Source organism: Colletes latitarsis, chromosome 7 (assembly GCF_051014445.1).
Source record: "Colletes latitarsis isolate SP2378_abdomen chromosome 7, iyColLati1, whole genome shotgun sequence".
Lineage (NCBI taxonomy): Eukaryota > Metazoa > Arthropoda > Insecta > Hymenoptera > Colletidae > Colletes > Colletes latitarsis.
In genome coordinates this window covers 3467206-3489852 of record NC_135140.1, presented here as the reverse complement: position 1 = coordinate 3489852, position 22647 = coordinate 3467206, and the positions used below count along the sequence as shown (strand labels likewise).

Here is a 22647-nt window from a genome sequence, read left to right as displayed (position 1 = left end):
AAACGAGAACCAAACGAATTATTAGACAGACAAATGACTGAAGTCGATGCTGGAAACAGAAAAAAGCAAAGTACAAAATACCTTGTCGAAGTCTACTTGAACCGACATTTGGTTCACTTTGTAATCGTTCAGGACCTGCTTGCAATTCTGGGTCTTGCACGCCGACAGCGTATGGAGAAGATTCTTTTTAACACCTCGTACAACTGAAACGAAGACAACGATAAATGATCATCGGTCTCAAGTAGCCGTTCGTTGCTTTTAACGATGCAATTTATAAATTGAAAATAAAATTATTCCAACATTATGCCAGAATATAGTTTAGAGTTTTTCAATTTTCTTCCTGCCCTTTCTAATAGTTCTTTAGACTTTTCTATTTTCATTCTGCAACTATTCTACTCTATCTTTATCAATTTCTACTCATTCTTACGTACAAACGAAGAGGATCGATCAGTGTTTCAAGTATTAAACACCAAAAGCTATCAAGGGGCGATATCATCGTGAATACGAAACGAAAGTTTTAAAGCAAGTACCGATGTCCAATTGGCTAGCATTCGTCCGTAGATCCCGTGTGATGGTTTGCATGGTCTTGAGGTCTTCCTTGATGGACTCCAAACCAGCCACGATGTCGCTTAGATTGGTCAGCGAGACTGCGTGGGAGTATTCCGCGAGTTGTTCAGTGACTATTCTGCCGCTTGCTTGGAGAATGTTGTTCAGATTGATCTCCAATTCATCGAAATTAATATTCAACGCGTTGTCGACCTCTTTCTTTGTGGTGGACAGATACAGTTTCACATCCGTCAGACTGGTTTTGATATTGCTGGGTAGCTCTCTTGTGCCCTCTTGCATGTACTCGTTCGTGACGAACGCGCAAACAACACCGAACCTGCAATCCACATCAAGCGACGCGGTTACGCCAGCAAGCGCATCTAAGATAAATCGTAAATAAACTGGAAAGCTTTCTTCCTCTATCGTCGAGCAATTACTCATAGCGATATTTTTGTCAATTATCAAGTGCGTGCAACCTCAATTTAGTATTAAATGATTGTTATATTTATTATTATAATCCGAACCATGGGCTCGGGATGTGAGTGTAGAATTATTATTTTTTCGATAAATATCTTATTTTAATCATTTTTTTCTTCTACAATAAGAATTCCGATCAGCATTGGGTTTCTTAAAATAATTACGATGAACTACAAAAATATACTTACAATATAATTGTAGCAACCCCTATGAGTACCATGCTGAGTATCACCTTCTTGCAATGATCGTGCTTCCTGTCGAATGGTTGGCTCTTAGCACCGCAATGACCAGCGCACCTGCAGCAGCAGAAAAACAACCCCACGCAAGGTAAAATCGCCGCCAGGAGAATACCAATTAGGGTTAGGCCAGCCAATCCACCGTAATGGGACACGATGATCTGCCAATCGGCCAAGCCATACCGGAAATCTGGTATTATTCCATTTCCCAAAGTGAGCATACCTGGGGGACACAGAAAATTTGTGTTGACCAACCGCTTGCGACATAATATCGTGCAACATTTGTGATAATATGCTTTTACAGGGCAAACATACGAAAAGTACGTATCAGACTCGTGGTACAGTACCGTCGATCATAAATAAAGGATTTTTAAAGGCATTTGCATTCTCAGTTATGCTTTACAAAATCATCACGAAGAGGCATACAAGTTCTTCGATCCGTTGAAATTAGTATTCATTATCAAAATTCTTATTCCAATTCAAACAATAGGCGAGATAACAAGGGTTAAAAAAAGAAAAGGAAAGACGTATACTATACAGAGCGTATATACAGGAACGAGATGATCGAGCGCTTGTGAGAGAGCTGCCCCTCTGGCGGCGAGTACGGGAGGTGTCGCCACGTAGTAACGTAGTGAAATTAAAAGAATCCAAATTTATCAGTACCCAGACACAAATTCATCGATGGCGAACGATTTGGACAGTTTAAGTTCGTTATTCTGATGTACGTCTATCTAATCTTCAATCTAATGAAAGTTTCGACAGATTCTTTTAACTTAATGCAATTTTTAAGATGGACATACGTTTTATTAAGATGTACCCATCTCGTATCGTTTTTTAAATGTAGCTTTTCTCATTTCGTTGGCTTCAAAGCTCTCTCTTCGGTTGGAAGAAAGGCTCAACATACGAATCACGTTCATTTAAAGAGTCATTAATGCGAAAGTAACGAAAAATTGAAAGAAGGCGGGAAATGGGATGCATCGAGCAGGCATTAAAGAACATATTTTTAACAGGGGGAAACGAGGACACGGACGGATGTAGGGCGTAGGTCAGGAGGAAGGGTTGCCGGGTCGAAGGGTGAACGTAACGGGAGCGTACGAGGAAAATTTATTTGCTAGTTGGTCCTGGGAAAAATGGATCAAACGTCGTCGACCGGTCGCGGCGGATTAAGACCCCTGGACCGCTGCATTGATTTTCTGATGCACCACACTGCGCTCTTCTTAGGACGCACATAAATTCACTGCCGTAGTCTGTCGAACCCAGAAACTCATCAACTACGAAATAACAATTTTCACCAAGATAATATATCGATGTTCATCTTGAAAGCTTCAAAATAAGCCTTCCAAACTGTTCGGTTATTAAGTCTCGCGTGCACCTAGACTCGAAGGAGAAACATACGCTTCAAAAGTTTTCGTCCAGACCACCGATTCTACCAAACAAAGTGTTATAAGCTGTTCTTAGTCCCTAACACATTCTCGAAACGGTGGTATTAATTTTTATTATTGTAATCTCGTCGAACCGAATAACATTTGTATCGACCATTTTTTTCTATTCTGCACGGTTATTTTTGATTTTTCATCTAAAAGTATGCAACGATTTATTTAGTAAACGCTTTAAAAATTCTCGTGCAGACTATCAATTATACCAAATGATGTGTTATAAGCTGTTCTTAGTTTCAAATACATTTTCAAAACGGTGGTATTAATTTTTATTATCGTGATCTCGTCGAACCGAATAACATTTGCATCGACCATTTTTTTCTATTCTGCACGGTTATTTTTGATTTTTCATCTAAAAGTATGCAATGATTTATTTAGTAAACGCTTTAAAAATTTTTGTGCAGACCACCAATTATACCAAATGATGTGTTATAAGCTGTTCTTAGTTTCAAATACATTTTCAAAACGGTGGTATTAATTTTTATTATCGTGATCTCGTCGAACCGAATAACATTTGCATCGACCATTTTTTTCTATTCTGCACGGTTATTTTTGATTTTTCATCTAAAAGTGTGCAACGATTTATTTAGTAAACGCTTTAAAAATTTTCGTGCAGACCATCAATTATACCAAATGATGTGTTATAAGCTGTTCTTAGTTTCAAATACATTTTCAAAACGGTGGTATTCATTTTTATTATCGTGATCTCGTCGAACCGAATAACATTTGCATCGACCATTTTTTTCTATTCTGCACGGTTATTTTTGATTTTTCATCTAAAAGTATGCAACGATTTATTTAGTAAACGCTTTAAAAATTTTCGTGCAGACCATCAATTATACCAAATGATGTGTTATAAGCTGTTCTTAGTTTCAAATACATTTTCAAAACGGTGGTATTAATTTTTATTATCGTGATCTCGTCCAACCGAATAACATTTGCATCGACCATTTATTTCTATTCTGCACGGTTATTTTTGATTTTTCATCTAAAAGTATGCAACGATTTATTTAGTAAAAGCTTTAAAAATTTTCGTGCAGACCATCAATTATACCAAATGATGTGTTATAAGCTGTTCTTAGTTTCAAATACATTTTCAAAACGGTGGTATTCATTTTTATTATCGTGATCTCGTCGAACCGAATAACATTTGCATCGACTATTTTTTTCTATTCTGCACGGTTATTTTTGATTTTTCATCTAAAAGTATGCAACGATTTATTTAGTAAACGCTTTAAAAATGTTCGTGCAGACCATCAATTATACCAAATGATGTGTTATAAGCTGTTCTTAGTTTCAAATACATTTTCAAAACGGTGGTATTCATTTTTATTATCGTGATCTCGTCGAACCGAATAACATTTGCATCGACCATTTATTTCTATTCTGCACGGTTATTTTTGATTTTTCATCTGAAAATATGATGTATTTAGTAAACGCATAAGAAATATACTCTTGTAAACAATTGATTTTGAATGTTCCTTCGATCGTTTTCAGAGCACAGTATTTAGGAAGAATGTTCCACGATGCACGTGGCACGATCGATTATCGCGATTTAAATAAACTCGCGAAATTGCTATGAGCCGTTCGCGTGCAAAGGGAATTCCGCCGATACGGTAGAAACTAGTTCCTGGCATCGCAAACTTTCGTTTCTAGCGCAAGCTGCACCGCCCGTGCCCGGTGCATCGAGCGTGCAACCACGTGCACCGACGGATTTATTGCGGCTGTACAGGTCTTGGCAAAAGCTCCACGGAACACGGAGTTCAATGTTCCGACAGCGGTGCAACCAAACCTAACTGTATCTGTCATACGAAACGATAGTTTTCGCGATGCATTAAATTGCATTGGACAAGGTGCACGACGCGACGCGTGCATAAACCACAGTCGGGGCAAATTCTTCCCCTTAAACGTTGGTTTAAGAAGTCTGTTAATGGACTTGGATCTACGAATTAATTTACGAATTAATCTTGCACGTGTTTGTATAAAAAAAAGAAAATTGCATTTCTTGTATTTCTATCTCTTAAACGTTGGTTTAAGAAGTCTGTTGATGGACTTGGATCTATGAATTAATCTTGCACGTGTTTGCACAAAAAAAAAAAGAAAATTGCATTTTTTGTATTTCTTTCCTTTAAACGTTGGTTTAAGAAGTCTGTCGATGGACTTGGATTTACGAATTAATCTTGCACGTGTTTACATAAAAAAAAAAAAAGAAAATTGCATTTCTTGTACTTCTTTTCTTTAAACGTTGATTTAAGAAGTCTGTTGATAGACTTGGATCTACGAATTAATCTTGCACGTGTTTGCATAAAAAAAAAAGAAAATTGCATTTCTTGTATTTCTTTTCCTTAAACGTTAATTTAAGAAGTCTGTTGATGGACTTGGATCTACGAATTAATCTTGCACGTGTTTGTATAAAAAAAAAGAAAATTGCATTTCTTGTACTTCTTTTCCTTAAACGTTGGTTTAAGAAGTCTGTCGATGGACTTGGATTTACGAATTAATCTTGCACGTATTTGCATTAAAAAAAATGAAAATTGCATTTCTTGTATTTCTATCCCTTAAACGTTGGTTTAAGAAGTCTGTTGATGGACTTGGATCTACGAATTAGTCTTGCACGTGTTTGCATAAAAAAAAAAGAAAATTGCATTTCTTGTATTTCTTTTCCTTAAACGTTAATTTAAGAAGTCTGTTGATGGACTTGGATCTACGAATTAATCTTGCACGTGTTTGCATAAAAAAAAAAGAAAATTGCATTTTTTGTATTTCTTTCCTTTAAACGTTGGTTTAAGAAGTCTGTCGATGGAATTGGATTTACGAATTAATCTTGCACGTATTTGCATTAAAAAAAATGAAAATTGCATTTCTTGTACTTCTTTTCCTTAAACGTTGATTTAAGAAGTCTGTCGATGGACTTAGATCTACGAATTAATCTTGCACGTGTTTACATAAAAAAAAAAGAAAATTGCATTTCTTGTACTTCTTTTCCTTAAACGTTGGTTTAAGAAGTCTGTCGATGGACTTGGATTTACGAATTAATCTTGCACGTGTCTGTATAAAAAAAAAGAAAATTGCATTTCTTGTATTTCTATCCCTTAAACGTTGATTTAAGAAGTCTGTTGATAGACTTGGATCTACGAATTAATCTTGCACGTGTTTACACAAAAAAAAAAAAGAAAATTGCATTTTAGACGAATCTAACCAGCGTAACGTCGAACGCTCGAGGAAAATGTGAAAATTTTTTTAAATGAGACGTTTCTCGCACAAGAGACTTCTAATCGGCGAAAGACCCGAAAAAACGAGACGACTCTCGACTCGAGTGATTAATCTCTCTTTTCATTCTGCCAGCAGATAATTTCTATTCGCATCACCTACTTTGCTTAAAAAAAAGTTAATTACTCGCCGGGAGAACGTTTTCGACATTTCCGTAGTCTGAAAAATTCATTTATGAAATTGCAAAAATATTCGTTCTACCGTGAGAAAATTATATTCGCATGGAACGTCGAGGTAACAAATATTTTATAAACATACTCGATGAACGATACGTACAGTAGACTGCATAAAAATCTTTGTTACTTATGGTCGTAATAATTATTGAACAACCAAATTATTTGAATATTGATATATTATATTGTATAATATGTTCAATCATATTTTATATTTTATTATAATTATTATACCAAATTGATGTTTCCTTGCAAACAGTAAATATAGGAAAAAAACGAGAGAGGGAAAAGTTTTGATATCATTTATGGACACTAAGATGAATCGATTTTTTATATGTGTAATATTTTTGGAGATATGAAGATTTAATTTTCCAATGAATATACATCTTTTCAAATTACTACAAAAAAATACTTCTTTAAAGTCATACAAGGTCAGGAATCAAGAAAATAAATTGCAAACTAAATATTGCGCTAACTATAGTAAAATTACGATTATCCGGCGATTATAAAGAATTTTTTTCTCGAAAGTGGGTAGGATTTCGAGGGTATGTCTGATGACCAAAAATAATTATAATTAACCCCTGCAATCGAAACTAATTTTTCCAGAACGATTTGAAATTTTTCAATTTCACCGAAAAATTTAGGCACCTACCCCCTCGTAAAATTTTCTTAAAAGTTCGTTTTTGATTTTTAGTAATTTTGTTTGACGCTCTACAGAAAAGTTGTCTAATACTTTTTTGTAGGCACCCATGAGCTCTACTTCAGAAAAAAGTTTCATTGAAATATATTTACTATTGTAGGAGTTATGGTCGTTCGAAAATTGGACCATTTTTATGGGGTTTTTCTCATTTTGCGGAGTCAAGGATTAACTTTTTGAATATTTTTGCAATTTCTACATATTCTTCATCTAAATACGCGTTGTTTGCCTTTTTAAACATTAAAATCGTCCAATCCGTTCAGAAGTTATAACGTTTTAAAGATACGCATGAAATTTCGAGGAGACATTTCTGGCCACAATTTATATTTTTGGTAATGAATTTTTTTCTTGAAAATGCGTCGGAATTCGGGGGTATGTTTATTCACCAAAAATGATTGTAATTGACCCCTGGAGGCGAAAATATTTTTTTCAGAATGATTTGAAACTTTTTAATTTCGCCGAAAAATTTGTCCAACTATTGAATTTTTGTCTCGAAACTGTGTAGGATTTCGGAGGTATGTTTATTCACTAAAAATGATTTTAATTGACTCCTGCAACTAAAAATAATTTTTTTAGAATGATTTGAAACTTTTTAATTTCGCCGAAAAATTTAGGCACCTACCCCCTGTCGATTTTGCTTAAAAATTCATTTTTTATTTTTAATAAATTTGTTTCACACTGTGCGGAAATGTTGTCTAATACTTTTTTGTAGGTACCCATAAGCTTTACTTTAGAAAAAAGTTTCATTGAAATATATTCACTATTGTAGGAATTATGGTCGTTTGAAAATTAGACCATTTTTATGGGGTTTTTCTCATTTTGCGGAGTCAAGGATCAACTTTTCGAATATTTTTGCAATTTCTACATATTCTCCATCTAAATACGCGTTGTTTGCTTTTTTAAACATTAAAATCGTCCAATCCGTTCAGAAGTTATGACGTTTTAAAGATTCGCATGAAATTCCGAGGAGACATTTCTGGCCACAATTTATATTTTTGGTAATGAATTTTTTTCTCGAAACTGCGTAGGATTTCGAGGGTATGTTTATTCACCAAAAATGATTGTAATTGATCCCTGGGGGCGAGAATATTTTTTTTAGAAGGATTTGAATTTTTTTTTTTTCGTCTAAAAATTTCAGCACTTACTCAAATTTTTTTCTCGAAACTGCGTAGGATTTCGGGGGTATGTCTTTTGACCAAAAATGCTTGTAATTGGCCCCTGCAACTGAAAATATTTTTTCCAGAACGATTTGAAATTTTTTAATTTCACCGAAAAATTTCAGCAGCCACACATTGTCGATTTTTCTTAAAAATTCATTTTTCATTTTTAGTAATTTTTCCTGACGCCCTATAGAAAAGTTGTCTAATACTTTTTTGTAGGTGTTCATGAGCTCAACATTTTTCTGGGGATTTTCTCACTTTACGCGGTTAAGGAACAACTTCTCCGACATTCTTAGAATTTCTAAATATTCTTCACCAAAGTCGTGCTCAATACGACTTCTATCGAACTATTCCAATGTTCATTTACATATTTTGTATCATATAACAGTGTTTTCGAATTCCAAGGGTCACCTTTACCTTTCCAGTCAACATCGACGAACTTTCATCGCGTCTGTCGTTCGTCCAAATTGTAGGATTCGAGCGTAATTAAGGAAAGAAATTAGTCATTTGCAGGATCAAAGGAACTTCGAAAGCCAATTCTGCTCGACGAAATTCGAGTAACGGCAGTGGACGGGCCAATCAGAAACGGAGGCCATCGTCAATCACGTTCCACGAACCGAGGGACGAAGCTAGTTAGCGATAGTCGGTGATAATAGCGAGCAGAAAGATCGTCGTTAGCGCTTTTATATGCGCGTTTGACACGGAGGGGAAGCGCAGTAAAGTGTTCTTGCAACGGTTCTCCCTGGAATACTCGCAGACGTATTTCTCGACCTGAGAATTCCGACGGGGGAAAGCAACGAACGTGGAAAATCGATTTAGAGCCCGTTACTACCTTCCCCATCAGACATTCCGTTTTCATCTAATACTCTTTTTTGTACGACTTATATCAAAAAAGTATTTTTAATCATTTTAAATATTAATGAATTAAAATTAAAGTAAACATAGAATTCAATATCTCAGTATGTAAGAAATACAGGGTATTCGGGCACCCCTGGGAAAAATTTTAATAGAGGATTCTAGAGGCCAAAATAAGACGAAAATCAAGAATATCAATTTGTTGATGGAGGCTTTGTTAAAAAGTTATTATCGCTTAAAGTTCCGCCAGTACTGAATTTTTTTCTCGAAAATGCGCCAGATTTCGGGGGCATGTCTATTTACCAAAAATGATTATAATTGACCCCTGCAGCCGAAAATAATTTTTCCAGAACGATTTGAAATTTTCTTTTTTCGTCGAAAAATTTAGGTATTCAATTAGATTTTCGGTAAGGAATTTTTTTCTCGTAAGTGCGTAGGATTTCGGGGATATGTATAATGACCAAAAATGATTGTAATTGACCCCTGTAATTAAATATAATTTTTTTAGTATAATTTGAAATATTTTTTTTTCACTAAAAAATGTAGGCACCTACCCTCTGTCTATTTTTCTTAAAAATTCGTTTTTCATTTTTAGTAATTTTATTTGACTCCCCTCAGAAAAGTTTTGTAATACTTTTTTGTAGGTACTCATGAGCTCTACTTCAGAAAAAAATTTCATTGAAATATATTCACTATTGTAGGAGTTATGGCTGTTTGAAAATTGGACCACTTTTATGGGATTTTTATCATTTTGCGGGGTCAAGGAATAACTTTTCGAATATTTTTGCAATTTCTACATATTCTCCATCAAAATACGCGTAGTTTGCTTGTTTAAACATTAAAATCGTCCAATCCGTTCAGGAGTTATGACATTTTAAAGATTCGCATTGAAATTTCAGGGAACCATTTCGGCCTCAGATTATAATTTCGGTGAGGAATTTTTTTTTCGAAAATGCATAGGAATTCGGGGGTATGTCTAATCACCAAAACTGATTGCGATCGACTGTTGCAAACGGAAAATTTTTTTAAAAACGATTTGAAAATTTTTTTTTTTTTGCCAAAAAATTTCAACACCTACCCGATTTTTTTTCTCGAAAGTGCGTAGGATTTCGGGGATATGTATAATGACTAAAAATGATTGTAATTGACCCCTGTAATTAAATACAATTTTTTTAGTATGATTTGAAATATTTTTTTTTCGTTAAAAAATGTAGGCAACTACCCCCTGTCTATTTTTCTTAAAAATTCGTTTTTGATTTTTAGTAATTTTATTTGACGCCCCTCAGAAAAGTTGTGTAATACTTTTTTGTAGGTACTCATGAGCTCTACTTCAGAAAAAAATTTCATTGAAATATATTCACTATTGTAGGAGTTATGGACCTTTGAAAATTAGACCACTTTTATGGGATTTTTATCATTTTGCGGGGTCAAGGAATAACTTTTCGAATATTTTTGCAATTTCTACATATTCTCCATCAAAATACGCGTAGTTTGCTTTTTTAAACATTAAAATCGTCCAATCCGTTCAGGAGTTATGACATTTTAAAGATTCGCATTGAAATTTCAGGGAACCATTTCGGCCTCAGATTATAATTTCGGTGAGGAATTTTTTTTTCGAAAATGCGTAGGAATTCGGGGGTATGTCTAATCACAAAAAATGATTGCGATCGACTGTTGCAAACGGAAAATTTTTTTTAAAACGATTTGAAAAATTTGTTTTTTTGCCAAAAAATTTCAACACCTACCCGATTTTTTTTCTCGAAAGTGCGTAGGATTTCGGGGATATGTATAATGACTAAAAATGATTGTAATTGACCCCTGTAATTAAATACAATTTTTTTAGTATGATTTGAAATATTTTTTTTTCGTTAAAAAATGTAGGCAACTACCCCCTGTCTATTTTTCTTAAAAATTCGTTTTTGATTTTTAGTAATTTTATTTGACGCCCCTCAGAAAAGTTGTGTAATACTTTTTTGTAGGTACTCATGAGCTCTACTTCAGAAAAAAATTTCATTGAAATATATTCACTATTGTAGGAGTTATGGACCTTTGAAAATTAGACCACTTTTATGGGATTTTTATCATTTTGCGGGGTCAAGGAATAACTTTTCGAATATTTTTGCAATTTCTACATATTCTCCATCAAAATACGCGTAGTTTGCTTTTTTAAACATTAAAATCGTCCAATCCGTTCAGGAGTTATGACATTTTAAAGATTCGCATTGAAATTTCAGGGAACCATTTCGGCCTCAGATTATAATTTCGGTGAGGAATTTTTTTTTCGAAAATGCGTAGGAATTCGGGGGTATGTCTAATCACAAAAAATGATTGCGATCGACTGTTGCAAACGGAAAATTTTTTTTAAAACGATTTGAAAAATTTGTTTTTTTGCCAAAAAATTTCAACACCTACCCGATTTTTTTTCTCGAAAGTGCGTAGGATTTCGGGGATATGTCTGTTCACCAAAAATGCTTATAATTGACCCCTGCGACCAAAAATAATTTTTCCAGAACGATTTGAAATTTTATGAATTTAATTGTTAATAACTTTTTAACGGAACCTCCATCAACAAAATGGTATTCTTGACTTTCGTCTTATTTTAGCCTCTAGAATCCCCCATTAAAATTTTTCCCAGGGGTGGCCGAACACCGTGTATAACAGAAGTTACTTGTTTGACTAAGGTTTCAAATCGTTTGAACACGGATCGTACATTAAGATCGATACCTACGCAAACATCGATACACTAAATATACATGTATCGATAGTATCGAACAGGTTTTAAGTCTTATCCTTTAATGTAACGATACGAATTGTTTCAACAGAGTTTTAATAAATGTGCAATTTCTCTAAATCCAGTGTTAAGTGGTGCTATATGGAAACCGTGTTACCGGAGGGCTGTCGCTATTTTTTCACGGTGTTTTATTGAAATCGTGTTACGAGAGGGTTCGAGTGCACTCGAATTTAAAGCTGTGCGCGATGCATTCGAACCGTACAATTCGTTAAATCCAAGGATACTCGAAGAAATTTTAAGATGGATTTCACGTGTACGACCGTATCTGTTAAGAGACCGCGAACGACAGAGCGATAAGATATTATTAACATAATCGTGCTGGAGGTCAATGACTCCGGGAAATCGATCGAAACCCTGGACGATAGCGAGTCTGTTGTACCGTTGCACCGGTGCACCGATGCAACGAGCGCTCACCTGACTGTAATGCCCTTCTTTAATTATTCAAAGGGCTTTCTTCCACTCGAATCCTTCGACCTGCGTTACCTTCAAGTTTCTCGACATTTTTATATCTATTAAGTGCTCAGATACTCGGAAGTTTAATTGACAAATGTTATCAAACATTAGGCGCAATATCTTTTCCCTCTTCGATGAAGCAAACTACTTTAGAGCAGAAAACAAGCCTATCGGTGATGTAATTGATTCAATGTCGAGGCTCTATCTTCGAATAAGATATGGATAAACGATGTTAAATTAGTTTTAAACCTTGAACGCAACGATCATGCTGTTAAATAGAAACTCCTTTGGGCGACCGGAGTTACGTCGTGCACGGTTAATCGAAAAAAAAAAACATTTTCCTTGCAGTTTACGGGCACCTGACTCCACGCATTATGAAATACCACCGTCCACTCTAACCGTGGCTTTGTAACACGAGAAAACCTCGACCTTCGTGCTCAGTCGATTTCCGGTTTGCAACGATGCGCGTGGATTAAGAACCACGTTTGCAGAAGACGATCTTGTTTCTGACGCAACGCTCGAAAGAATCGTTACGCGGGATTACACGCAAACTATAATAATAATTTGTAACGTTTCATTTATCCAGCGATTAAACGATCCTTGCAATTCTCGTTTCTACCATCCTCAAAATTATTCGACAGTCTGAGAATTTTAATATTAAACAGACTGTTCCTTAAACGTGAAAATTGTATCCCTGCTGCTAGAAAAATCGTTTTTTTGTTTTCACAACGCGTCAGCGATTCTCTAAATGATCTTTGAAATTTTCGATTCTACCATCCTCAAAATTATTCGACAGTCTGGGAATTTTAATATTAAACAGACTGTTCCTTAAATGTGAAAATTGTATCCTTGCTGCTAGAAAAATCGTTTTTTTCGCTTTCTCGATGCGTCAGCGACCCTCTAAACGATCCTTGAAATTTTCGTTTCTACCATCCTCCAAATTATTCGACAGTCTGGGAATTGTAATATTAAACAGAGTGTTCCTTAAACGTGAAAATTGTATCCCTGCTGATAGAAAAATCGCTTTTTTCGATTTTACAACGCGTCAGCGATCCTCTAAATGATCCTTGAAATTTTCGTTTCTACCGTCCTCAAAATTATTCGACAGTCTGGGAATTTTAATATTAAACAGACTGTTCCTTAAATGTGAAAATTGTATCCCTGCTGCTAGAAAAATCGTTTTTTCGATTTCACAACGCGTCAGCGATTCTCTAAATGATCCTTGAAATTTTCGTTTCTACTATTCTCAAAATTATTCGACAGTCTGGGAATTTTAATATTAAACAGCTGGAATATTTGCAAATTTGAAAATTAGTTTAAACGTTTAAAAATTTTAATCATTGATAACGCGATTGAATGTGTACAAATTTGAAAGGTTCGATATTAAATACAGGTAAGCCTCCTATAACACGGTAGATAGGTTCCTAGAAAATGTCGTGTTGTGTGAAACCGTGGTATATGAGATCCAGAGCCATAAAAAGGTGAGTTACGTTCCAAAAAATTTATCAAAAACAAATATTTTTTAATTCTACACAAGCAACTGAATTTTTATGAAAAATATAAAACAAAAAAAAAAAATTATTTTAATTTAACGCAACCTTAATTTAATAAATTATTATTTGTTTATATTTTTTCATGTAAAGCTACTATAATTCATTATTTTTTTGGCACATTATTTTAGGATAATTTAGTTTTTAAATATGTTAAGCAAAAATCATATTATCCAGGTACAAAGGTTTTTGCAATTTTCTTATCGTGTTATAAGATGCCGTGTTGTAGGAGGGCTACCTGTAGTTTGAATTATAAAAAAATCTGAAAATAATTCTGAGACTTTTCATTCCAGACACAGTGTTTCTTAAACGTAAAAATTGTATCCCTGCTGTTATATAAATAGTTTTTTTCGTTTTCTCGACATGTCAGCGATCCTCTAAATGAACCTTGAAATTTTTGTTTCTAACATCCTCAAAATTATTAAACAGTCAGAGAATTTTAACATTAAACAGCTGTGATATTTGCAAATCTGAAAATTAGTTTAAACGTTTAAAAATTTAAATCATTAATAACGCGACTGAATGTGTACAAATTTGAAAGGTTCGATATTAAATTGTTTGAATTATAAAAAAATCAGGAAATAATTCTGGGAATTTTCATACCAGACACAGTGTTTTTTAAACGTAAAAATTGTATCCCTGTTGCTAGAAAAATCGTTTTTTTCGCTTTCTCGATGCGTCAGCGACCCTCTAAACGATCCTTGAAATTTTCGTTTCTACCATCCTCAAAATTATTAAACAGTCAGAGAATTTTAACATTAAACAGCTGTGATATTTGCAAATCTGAAAATTAGTTTAAACGTTAACAAATGTAAATCATTGATAACGCGATTGAATGTGAATTTGAAAAGTTCTATATTAAATTGTTTGATTTATAAAAAAATCAGAAAATAATTTTGAGAATTTTCATACCAGACACAGTGTTTCTTAAACGTAAAAATTGTATCCCTGTTGCTAGAAAAATCGTTTTTTTCGTTTTCTCGAAATGTCAGCGATCCTCTAAATGAACCTTGAAATTTTTGTTTCTAACATCCTCAAAATTATTAAACAGTCTGAGAATTTTGCAATTCTGAAAATTAGTTTAAACGTTTAAAAATTTAAATCATTAATAACGTGACTGAATGTGTACAAATTTGAAAGGTTCAATATTAAATTGTTTGAATTATAAAAAAATCAGAAAATAATTCAGAGAATTTTCATACCAGATACAGTGTTTCTTAAACGTAAAAATTGTATTCCTGCTGTTACATAAATTGTTTTTTTCGTTTTCTCGATGAGTTTTTTGGGTTTCTTTTCCCCCCAGTTTTGGCCAAAAGCAACCATTGCGTTCGAGTGCATTTCTATCAGGCTCCGTTGCACCATTAGCTCGGCGCATTCATCGATCGGTGTCTCTCGTGGAAGCGATCGCAGGTCTATTGTTTACATTGTTAGATACAATTCCTCACTACGTCAAACGAGAATGTCCCTATCGCGAAGTTTATGGAGCGTTATCGAGCATCGATAAATTTCGCATTAAATGATTACCTCGGTGCACACGGTCGATCGGTATGCAGAATTAACTCCGGTCTAATTGGAATTGACGAGCGTAGGAGTAGCCAAGTCCGTAATATTCGTTTTTTCTACGTCTGTTCGCTCGCGATACGCCACGAATCGGTCCGACGATTGCAAAAACCGATTGCCGCTTCATTTGCGAAACGAAACGAAACGAAAGTCGAATGTTTCTAATTCCCGTACCACGAGTTCTTCCAATGATTATCGTTTCAGGTACCGGAAATTGCAAAGCAGTTACGAAAAGCCTTAAGTCCTTAAATCCGAATAATTTCATACTGATACGGTATGTAGGGTAAATATTACACAAAGTACGTATACATTGGCAGATAAAAGTTATCGATTGCTGGTAAAATAACTGCCGGTCTAAAAACGATATGGAACCGTAATTGATAATCGATAATCGATTGGAACCTGTCCCATTCATGACGGTCATAACGTAAATTCGTTTCTTCGTAACTGTTTCAGTAAAACACGTTTGTACGACGGTAATCGATAGTTATTTTTGGAAACTTTTCGATTCCTATTTCAGATCTAACGAGAATCTTGCTACCACTTTGCAGGTAAATGTCAATTTCTAGGCTAATTATAATGTTCTCCCGTTATAAATAGTTGACACAGATGCTTAAATTCGGACAAGGTCGTACAACAACCGCGTACAAACATACTTAATTATGCTTTAACCTCTTCTAATTTAAACCCCTGCTCGACATCGAGAGGTTAATATTCTCGTCGCGTTCGATTTGTAAGCGTGGAAACATCGCCGTGAATCGTTGCGTTTGTTAATTCTGATACGTACAGTCTGGCGATAAATTTTCATATCCAGGGCCGTGGAAACATTTTTAAATGTCCCGAATTACGATTCAAGATTCCATCTATACTGCCAGAAAAGGATTCTCTATTTTCAGAAACGGAGCTTGCTTTCAGCAAACGCGAAGATACTGTTCGCGACCAAAGGGTTGGATGACACTTATTTATTTCCATTATGCTCTTGTCAGACGCCGGACTACTCACGGATCCGTCCTTTCACTTATTCACGACGATTCGCATTCACGTCCCGTCTATCCTGCCGCATACACTTCATGGGCACAATAGCAGGAAATTAATACGTACCCCCGTAGTAGACGAAGGGATACGCCGTGTCCTCGCATGAAGATAAGTATTGGAGGTCGTTATTCGAACAATGAAAACCCAAGGAAACCACGGAGATAACGGTGCAATTGCGAACTTAATACGTCAAAACCAGACGATTTTCTATCACGCTTCTGCAAATTTTTAACGTGAAATCCGCTTACAATAATGATTCTCAATATGAACACCGGGCGTAATTCGCAAATTGAACAGTTCTGTCCCCTTCTGGAGCCAGTAAAGCGTGAAAGACGATATTCTCACAGTAATGATTCGTAAAATGAACACCACACGTAATTCGTAAATTGAACACTTCTATCCCTCCTTGGATCCAGTAAAGAACGAAAGACGACATTCTCACAGTAATGATTCTTAAAATGAACACCACATGTAATTCGTAAATTGAACATTTCTATTCTCCCTTGGAGCCAGTGAAGCATGAAAGACGACATTCTCACAGTAATGATTCTTAAAATGAATACCATACGTGATTCATAAATTGAACAATTCTATCCTCCCTTTGGATACAGTAAAGAACGAAAGACGATATTCTCACAGTAATGATTCTTAAAATGAACATCACATGTAATTCATAAATTGAACATTTCTATTCTCCCTTGGAGCCAGTGAAGCATGAAAGACGACATTCCCACACTAATAATTCTTAAAATGAACACCACACGTAATTCGTAAATTGAACACTTCTATCCCTTCTTGGACCCAGTAAAAAACGAAAGACGATATTCTCACAGTAATGATTCTTAAAATGAACACCATACGTGATTCGTAAATTGAACAATTCTATCCTCCCCTTGGAGTCAGTGAAGCATGAAAGATAACATTCTCATACTAATGATTCTCAAACTGAACACCGCATGTAATTCGTAAATTGAATACTTCTATCCCTCCTTGGATACCGTAAAAAACGAAAGACGATATTCTCACAGTAATGATTCTTAAAATGAACACCACATGTAATTCGTAAATTGAACATTTCTATTCTCCCTTGAAGCCAGTGAAGCATGAAAGACGACATTCTCACACTAATAATTCTTAAAATGAACACCACACGTAATTCGTAAATTGGACACTTCTATCCCTTCTTGGACCCAGTAAAAAACGAAAGACGATATTCTCACAGTAATGATTCTTAAAATGAACACCATACGTGATTCGTAAATTGAACAATTCTATCCTCCCCTTGGAGTCAGTGAAGCATGAAAGATAACATTCTCATACTAATGATTCCCAAACTGAACACCGCATGTAATTCGTAAATTGAATACTTCTATCCCTCCTTGGATACCGTAAAAAACGAAAGACGACATTCTCACAGTAATGATTCTTAAAATGAACACCACATGTAATTCGTAAATTGAACATTTCTATTCTCCCTTGGAGCCAGTGAAGCATGAAAGACGACATTCCCACACTAATGATTCTTAGAATAAACACCACTCGTGATTCGTAAATTGAACAATTCTATCCTCCCCTTGGAGCCAGTGAAGCATGAAAGATAACATTCTCATACTAATGATTCTCAAAATGAACACCGCATGTAATTCGTAAATTGAACAATTCTATCCTCCCCTTGGATCCAGTAAAGAACGAAAGACGATATTCTCACAGTAATGATTCTTAAAATGAACACCACATGTAATTCGTAAATTGAACAATTCTATCCTCCCCTTGGAGCCAGTGAAGCATGAAAGATAACATTCTCATACTAATGATTCTCAAAATGAACACCGCATGTAATTCGTAAATTGAACACTTCTATCGCCCGTCGGAGCCGTTGATGCTTAAATATAGACTGAACGCAGTTTTGAGAACTTAAAAAAATAATACTTTAGCGTCCACCAAATATTTTACAGTCCGTTTGGAGTTTTTGTTTACAATAAAACTAGCATGCCAACGAGCGAATGGACGTGTCCCCGTGTGCAGCCGCACAAATATTTCTTTCCCTATTTACCAGGCACGTTCGCGCATGCTGAAACAATTCGTAGCTTTTCCGCTTTGAAAAAGGGAACCTTCTCGAGTCTTCCGGTACATAGAGTTCCGCTTTGCGCGCAGAAGAAAGGGCAAAGAGGATGAGCCAAGGGGATGCTCGACTAAACACCCCTGCAGATTAAAGCACGCAGTCTTCTCAAAACATTTTTCACGCCGATGAATTCGGTCGTTTACGATTCACCGTAGAAATGATTAATCTACGTAATGTACGGTAACCTTTAACGACACTGAAATCCACGTGTCACAAGTGCCGCAAGATTTGGTCGTTCACGTGCATATTTTAATCACGACCCCAAACATGACACGGAACTTGTTAAAAAATTTATATATTCTCGTGGCTACCTCAAAGATTTGATTTGAACTTGATACTTGTAGAACAAGTGAGAAAGAAACATACAATAAAAACATCCATATACAAAACTACAATTCATAAAGGAATTAAAAGCAAAGGGATATCAAAGGTCTTATTAACTGTGTTGTTGCTTTAAACTCTATTGTAGTTTATAATAATATTATTTATAATAACCTCATCATTATTGGCTTCTACGAATTAACTTCTCTTCGAACGTTGAATATCGCAAAAAATACAATCTAACACGAACAACGTCGGTGGCGATTTAAGTTTCATTCAGCCGGGGTCAAACGATTTCATATAACCGAGGACTACTGTTCTCGCGAGTTCCGTTGCGCATAAAACGCGTTCACCTTGAGTTATTAAATCTGAAAAGGAGATGGTCGTTCAATGTAGCACGACAGTTTACACTTGGTGAAATAAAATGTCCACGAGAAGCGGCGTATGAAAAGCGGCGGCGTTCGCGCGATCCAAGAATCCAAGGTTCTTCAAACAAACTTGAACCCTGAGTGAAAGAAAAGCTCGACGTGCACGCCTTCACGCTCGTCTCCCTTTTCTCTGTTTGCCGGTTCTACATCCGTGCGTGCTGAAATAATCGACAGCCCTTCTCTCCTTTCAAAGAGATCGTCCTCGAGGCTCTTCCTCTACGCCAAAGTCGCGGCAGAACGAAGGAAAGAGACGGAGGACGCCTCTTCTTTATGGTCGAATCTCTATGGTAATTTAACCGGCGTGTACAGTCGAGTTAAGAACTCGACGCCCCGTTAATCGTAACATACGAGACCACATCAAAAGGCAAGATTCCCTTGGCAATAATTTTTTTAGAAAATTTACAAGTAGAAATCTACGATCCTTCAACGATATAAATCATGAATTTACGCGAAAAAGAATCTGAAAACACTACAAAACTCTTTCAACAATTTTATTACTTCTAATTGCATTTCATTCGTTTTATTTTGTTGGTTTTTCTTTTTTAAAAGAGAGAGTTTTCTTTATGTAACAAAAACCATCGACGCGTATGTTGCGTTTTGCGTCTCGAAATACAAGTCAAGAGGGTGCAACTGCGTCCCTAGCTTGGCTCGTTTAGACAAAGTATAGGACAGACTGGGTCTGAGGGTACGGGACGAATTTTTCGTCACTGACCTATTCATTCTGTATGTTCCTTTCAAAGACGTGCCTTCCTAGTGTTTTCAATAAAAGCTTAGTTAAAAGTTATTCCTTTTATAATTGTTTTTTTTTATTCCACCACCTATTTCCAATATATTTCTTAATTCTTTTATGAATTGTAGTTTCGTATACTATTCCTTAATAAGTCTTCCATCGAAGATGCAGTCGAGGATAAACTCGTTGATCTTAGAACCAACATTTACTAGAACTTGAGTCTCGGAGGATTCCGTTGTTCCGGGACGAAAATCCATTCCTCCATGAAATCTGTATTTTCCCGAGTATACGGGTTTCGAGAACTCGTCTGAAAGCGTCCGCGGAAAAGTCTTGAAGCGATCGGAAGATCTCGCCGTTTATTGTCTCGCCTGCAATTTTTTCTCGCCGCGTTTTAACGCGGAACGTCGTTTCGAGCTTCCCTCCGAGCGATGCCGTCGAATTTATGGCTGGATATAAAAAAAACGTGGCTCAACGGCGACAAACGTTCCTCTCTGGACGCCTCTGTGTCCCGGTGCATTCACCGGAATTTCTATTTTTCATACGGCGAGGGAGGGGGGGAAAAAGACGGGCAGACGCTGCCGGGTCGTAGACTGGAAAGAAAAAACGCGAGCGAAGGGTTACCACGGCGGGTGAAAAAGGGCGAAGAGGAACGCGAGCGCGTCGTAAATGATAAGCCGGAAACAATGGCTGACGGCGCTCGTCGTTCTGGGTTCCGCGGGACTCGCGAGACGTCGTGAAAAGAGTAAAACGGGATAAGAAAAAGTTTCGTCGACGAATCGTTGCACATTTTTTTTTTATAATCAAAATCTGTGACTTTGAAAAGATTGCCCTAAAATGTTAACGCGTCGCTAGATGTGGAGGGGGCGTTTCTTTTTCGCGGAACCCCTCCCACCGAGGCCGCTCTCTCGTCGACGCGACTGTAGCAACCAAACGGACGAGTAAATGAATAAGTGTCTAAAGAAAAGTACCGGCAATAAAGACAATGGTCTTAATAAAGAGAGTCCGCCTAACTGTACTCTCGTGCACCATCGCACATCTGTCGCGGACGGAAACTTTACACGCTGCTTATTAAACGAATGTGAGAATACGTGAGTCAGTCGCGTAGCAGACACAATGGGAGCGTTGCGCGTGGGTGTGCGTGATACCGCGTGCAAAGGGGATCAGAAAAGTAACGATTCGAGTGTACGTTTGCGGACTGAGTGCTGTTTTCCTACGCGTGAGTCACGTTTAGGGTCATTTCGAGAGTGACGCACCCGCGTTTCGTGTTTTGTTTGCGTCAAGCGATGTTTTTAAAACTGTTTTTGAGAACAGCGTCGATGGAAAGTTCAAATTTCCCATTTTTCAATTGTCTATAAACAAAAACTTGTAATATTTGCTAAGAACAGCATAAAAAGAAAATCAACCGTTTTAAAAAGAGTAATGAAATGCTAGAACACGAGTCATTTACAAAGCGTCCATTCGTCATCAAGCACGAAGAGGTCCGTGACTAAACTCTCAACGGATAAAGGATGTCGAATGGAAAGGTTTACCACATCCTTCCTATGTTTGGGCCTCTAAAGGCTTCTAAATCCAATCAAAATGGCCACTGTTGTTTTTTGTCCCGAAGAGACCGTGACACTATCAATGACACCCTCTCACAAAAGAATTTGTTGCTCGTGGAAAGATTATACCTCCTCATTTATTTTTAAAGGATATAATACAAATTCAAAGATTTTCAAATCGAGGTGATAGTGACGTTTAATTAAAAAATTTTGAATATAACTCGATGTTTGAGAGTTTGAAAAATGGCGGCAAACGCGATACATGGAGTTTTCGGGGTGATCGTTTAATGGTTGATCAAGAGGCGCGTTGAACCCCGGATTTCCAGCGGAGATTGCACAGACTGCAGTCGAGTGCATCGCAAAGAGGGGGAAGCGCATCGAAGACACACGTGTGCGGACTGTCGTCCATGCACTAAGCTTGTATGCACCTGCGAGACACATGTCGTACACATCGAGGCACATGGCTTCGCGGACGAAGAAGACGGACGCCATCTTTCTTTTGCAACAAAATTTCCGGGGGCATTCGCTGAAGAAATCTCCTGATATTTTTATCGCGAAACCGAGCCGCCATGTTCTTTCTCACGCGCAGAACTCTGTCGCCATTTTTCTGCGAATAAAAAATGACCGTACTTTCGAATTTTAAAAATACTATTTTATTTCAGATCTTGTACGCATTTTTGAAAATAAATCATTTTATCAGTTGGAAAAATTCTATTTAATTTATTATCGGCGAGGAAAATATTTTTTTTGTTAAATTCGATAACGTTCTATTGAAAAATAAAACCAAGGCGGTTAACATGGTTCGCGATCAGAAACCAATATTTTATCCCTCGACTCGACATCAAGTTCTATTTTGACGGACCTTTATCGCGACATACGGCACATACGCCAAGTGTCACGTTTATTTATTGTTTATTGCGCGCACACGAATGCACTCGATATGGGGTGTCGATCGGGGGTGCAGTAAACGAGAATAGAACGGATCGATGGTGTTTTCATTAGAGCAACGATAACATGGGCGCCGCGACTTTTTGCAAAACTATTTTTTCCGCGGTTTTTCCACTTTCTGTTAATTACAGAGCAATTTCGTTCGAATGCCTCCGTTGCGTTCAACGTTACGAAAAAATGTGTTGAAAGTTCATCGCCAAACGAAAAATATAACGATTATAATTAGAATATTTGCCATGACATAATCGTTTAAGCGAGCTTACGTAAAATGTTTTTTGGTCAATTTTATTTTAGTCTTCTCCGGTGTATCTGTAAAAA

The 22647-nt window shown here is 36.4% G+C and overlaps 1 protein-coding gene across 4 annotated transcripts in view; it reads right to left on the bottom strand.

The window, feature by feature from the left end:
• Window positions 1–22647, bottom strand: part of LOC143343875 (prominin-like protein) — a 49582-nt gene that overhangs the window by 15405 nt on the left and 11530 nt on the right. For all 4 annotated transcript variants that reach the window (XR_013080030.1, XM_076769208.1, XM_076769209.1 and 1 more), the window contains exons 3-5: window positions 1212–1482; window positions 531–883; window positions 82–203 (exon numbers count right to left, since the gene is read on the bottom strand). Coding sequence is in view for 3 of the 4 variants with exons in the window: in XM_076769208.1 (XP_076625323.1) it covers window positions 82–203; window positions 531–883; window positions 1212–1482 (746 nt within the window). In the remaining variant the exon portion in view is untranslated. The remainder of the gene's footprint in view (window positions 1–81; window positions 204–530; window positions 884–1211; window positions 1483–22647) is intronic.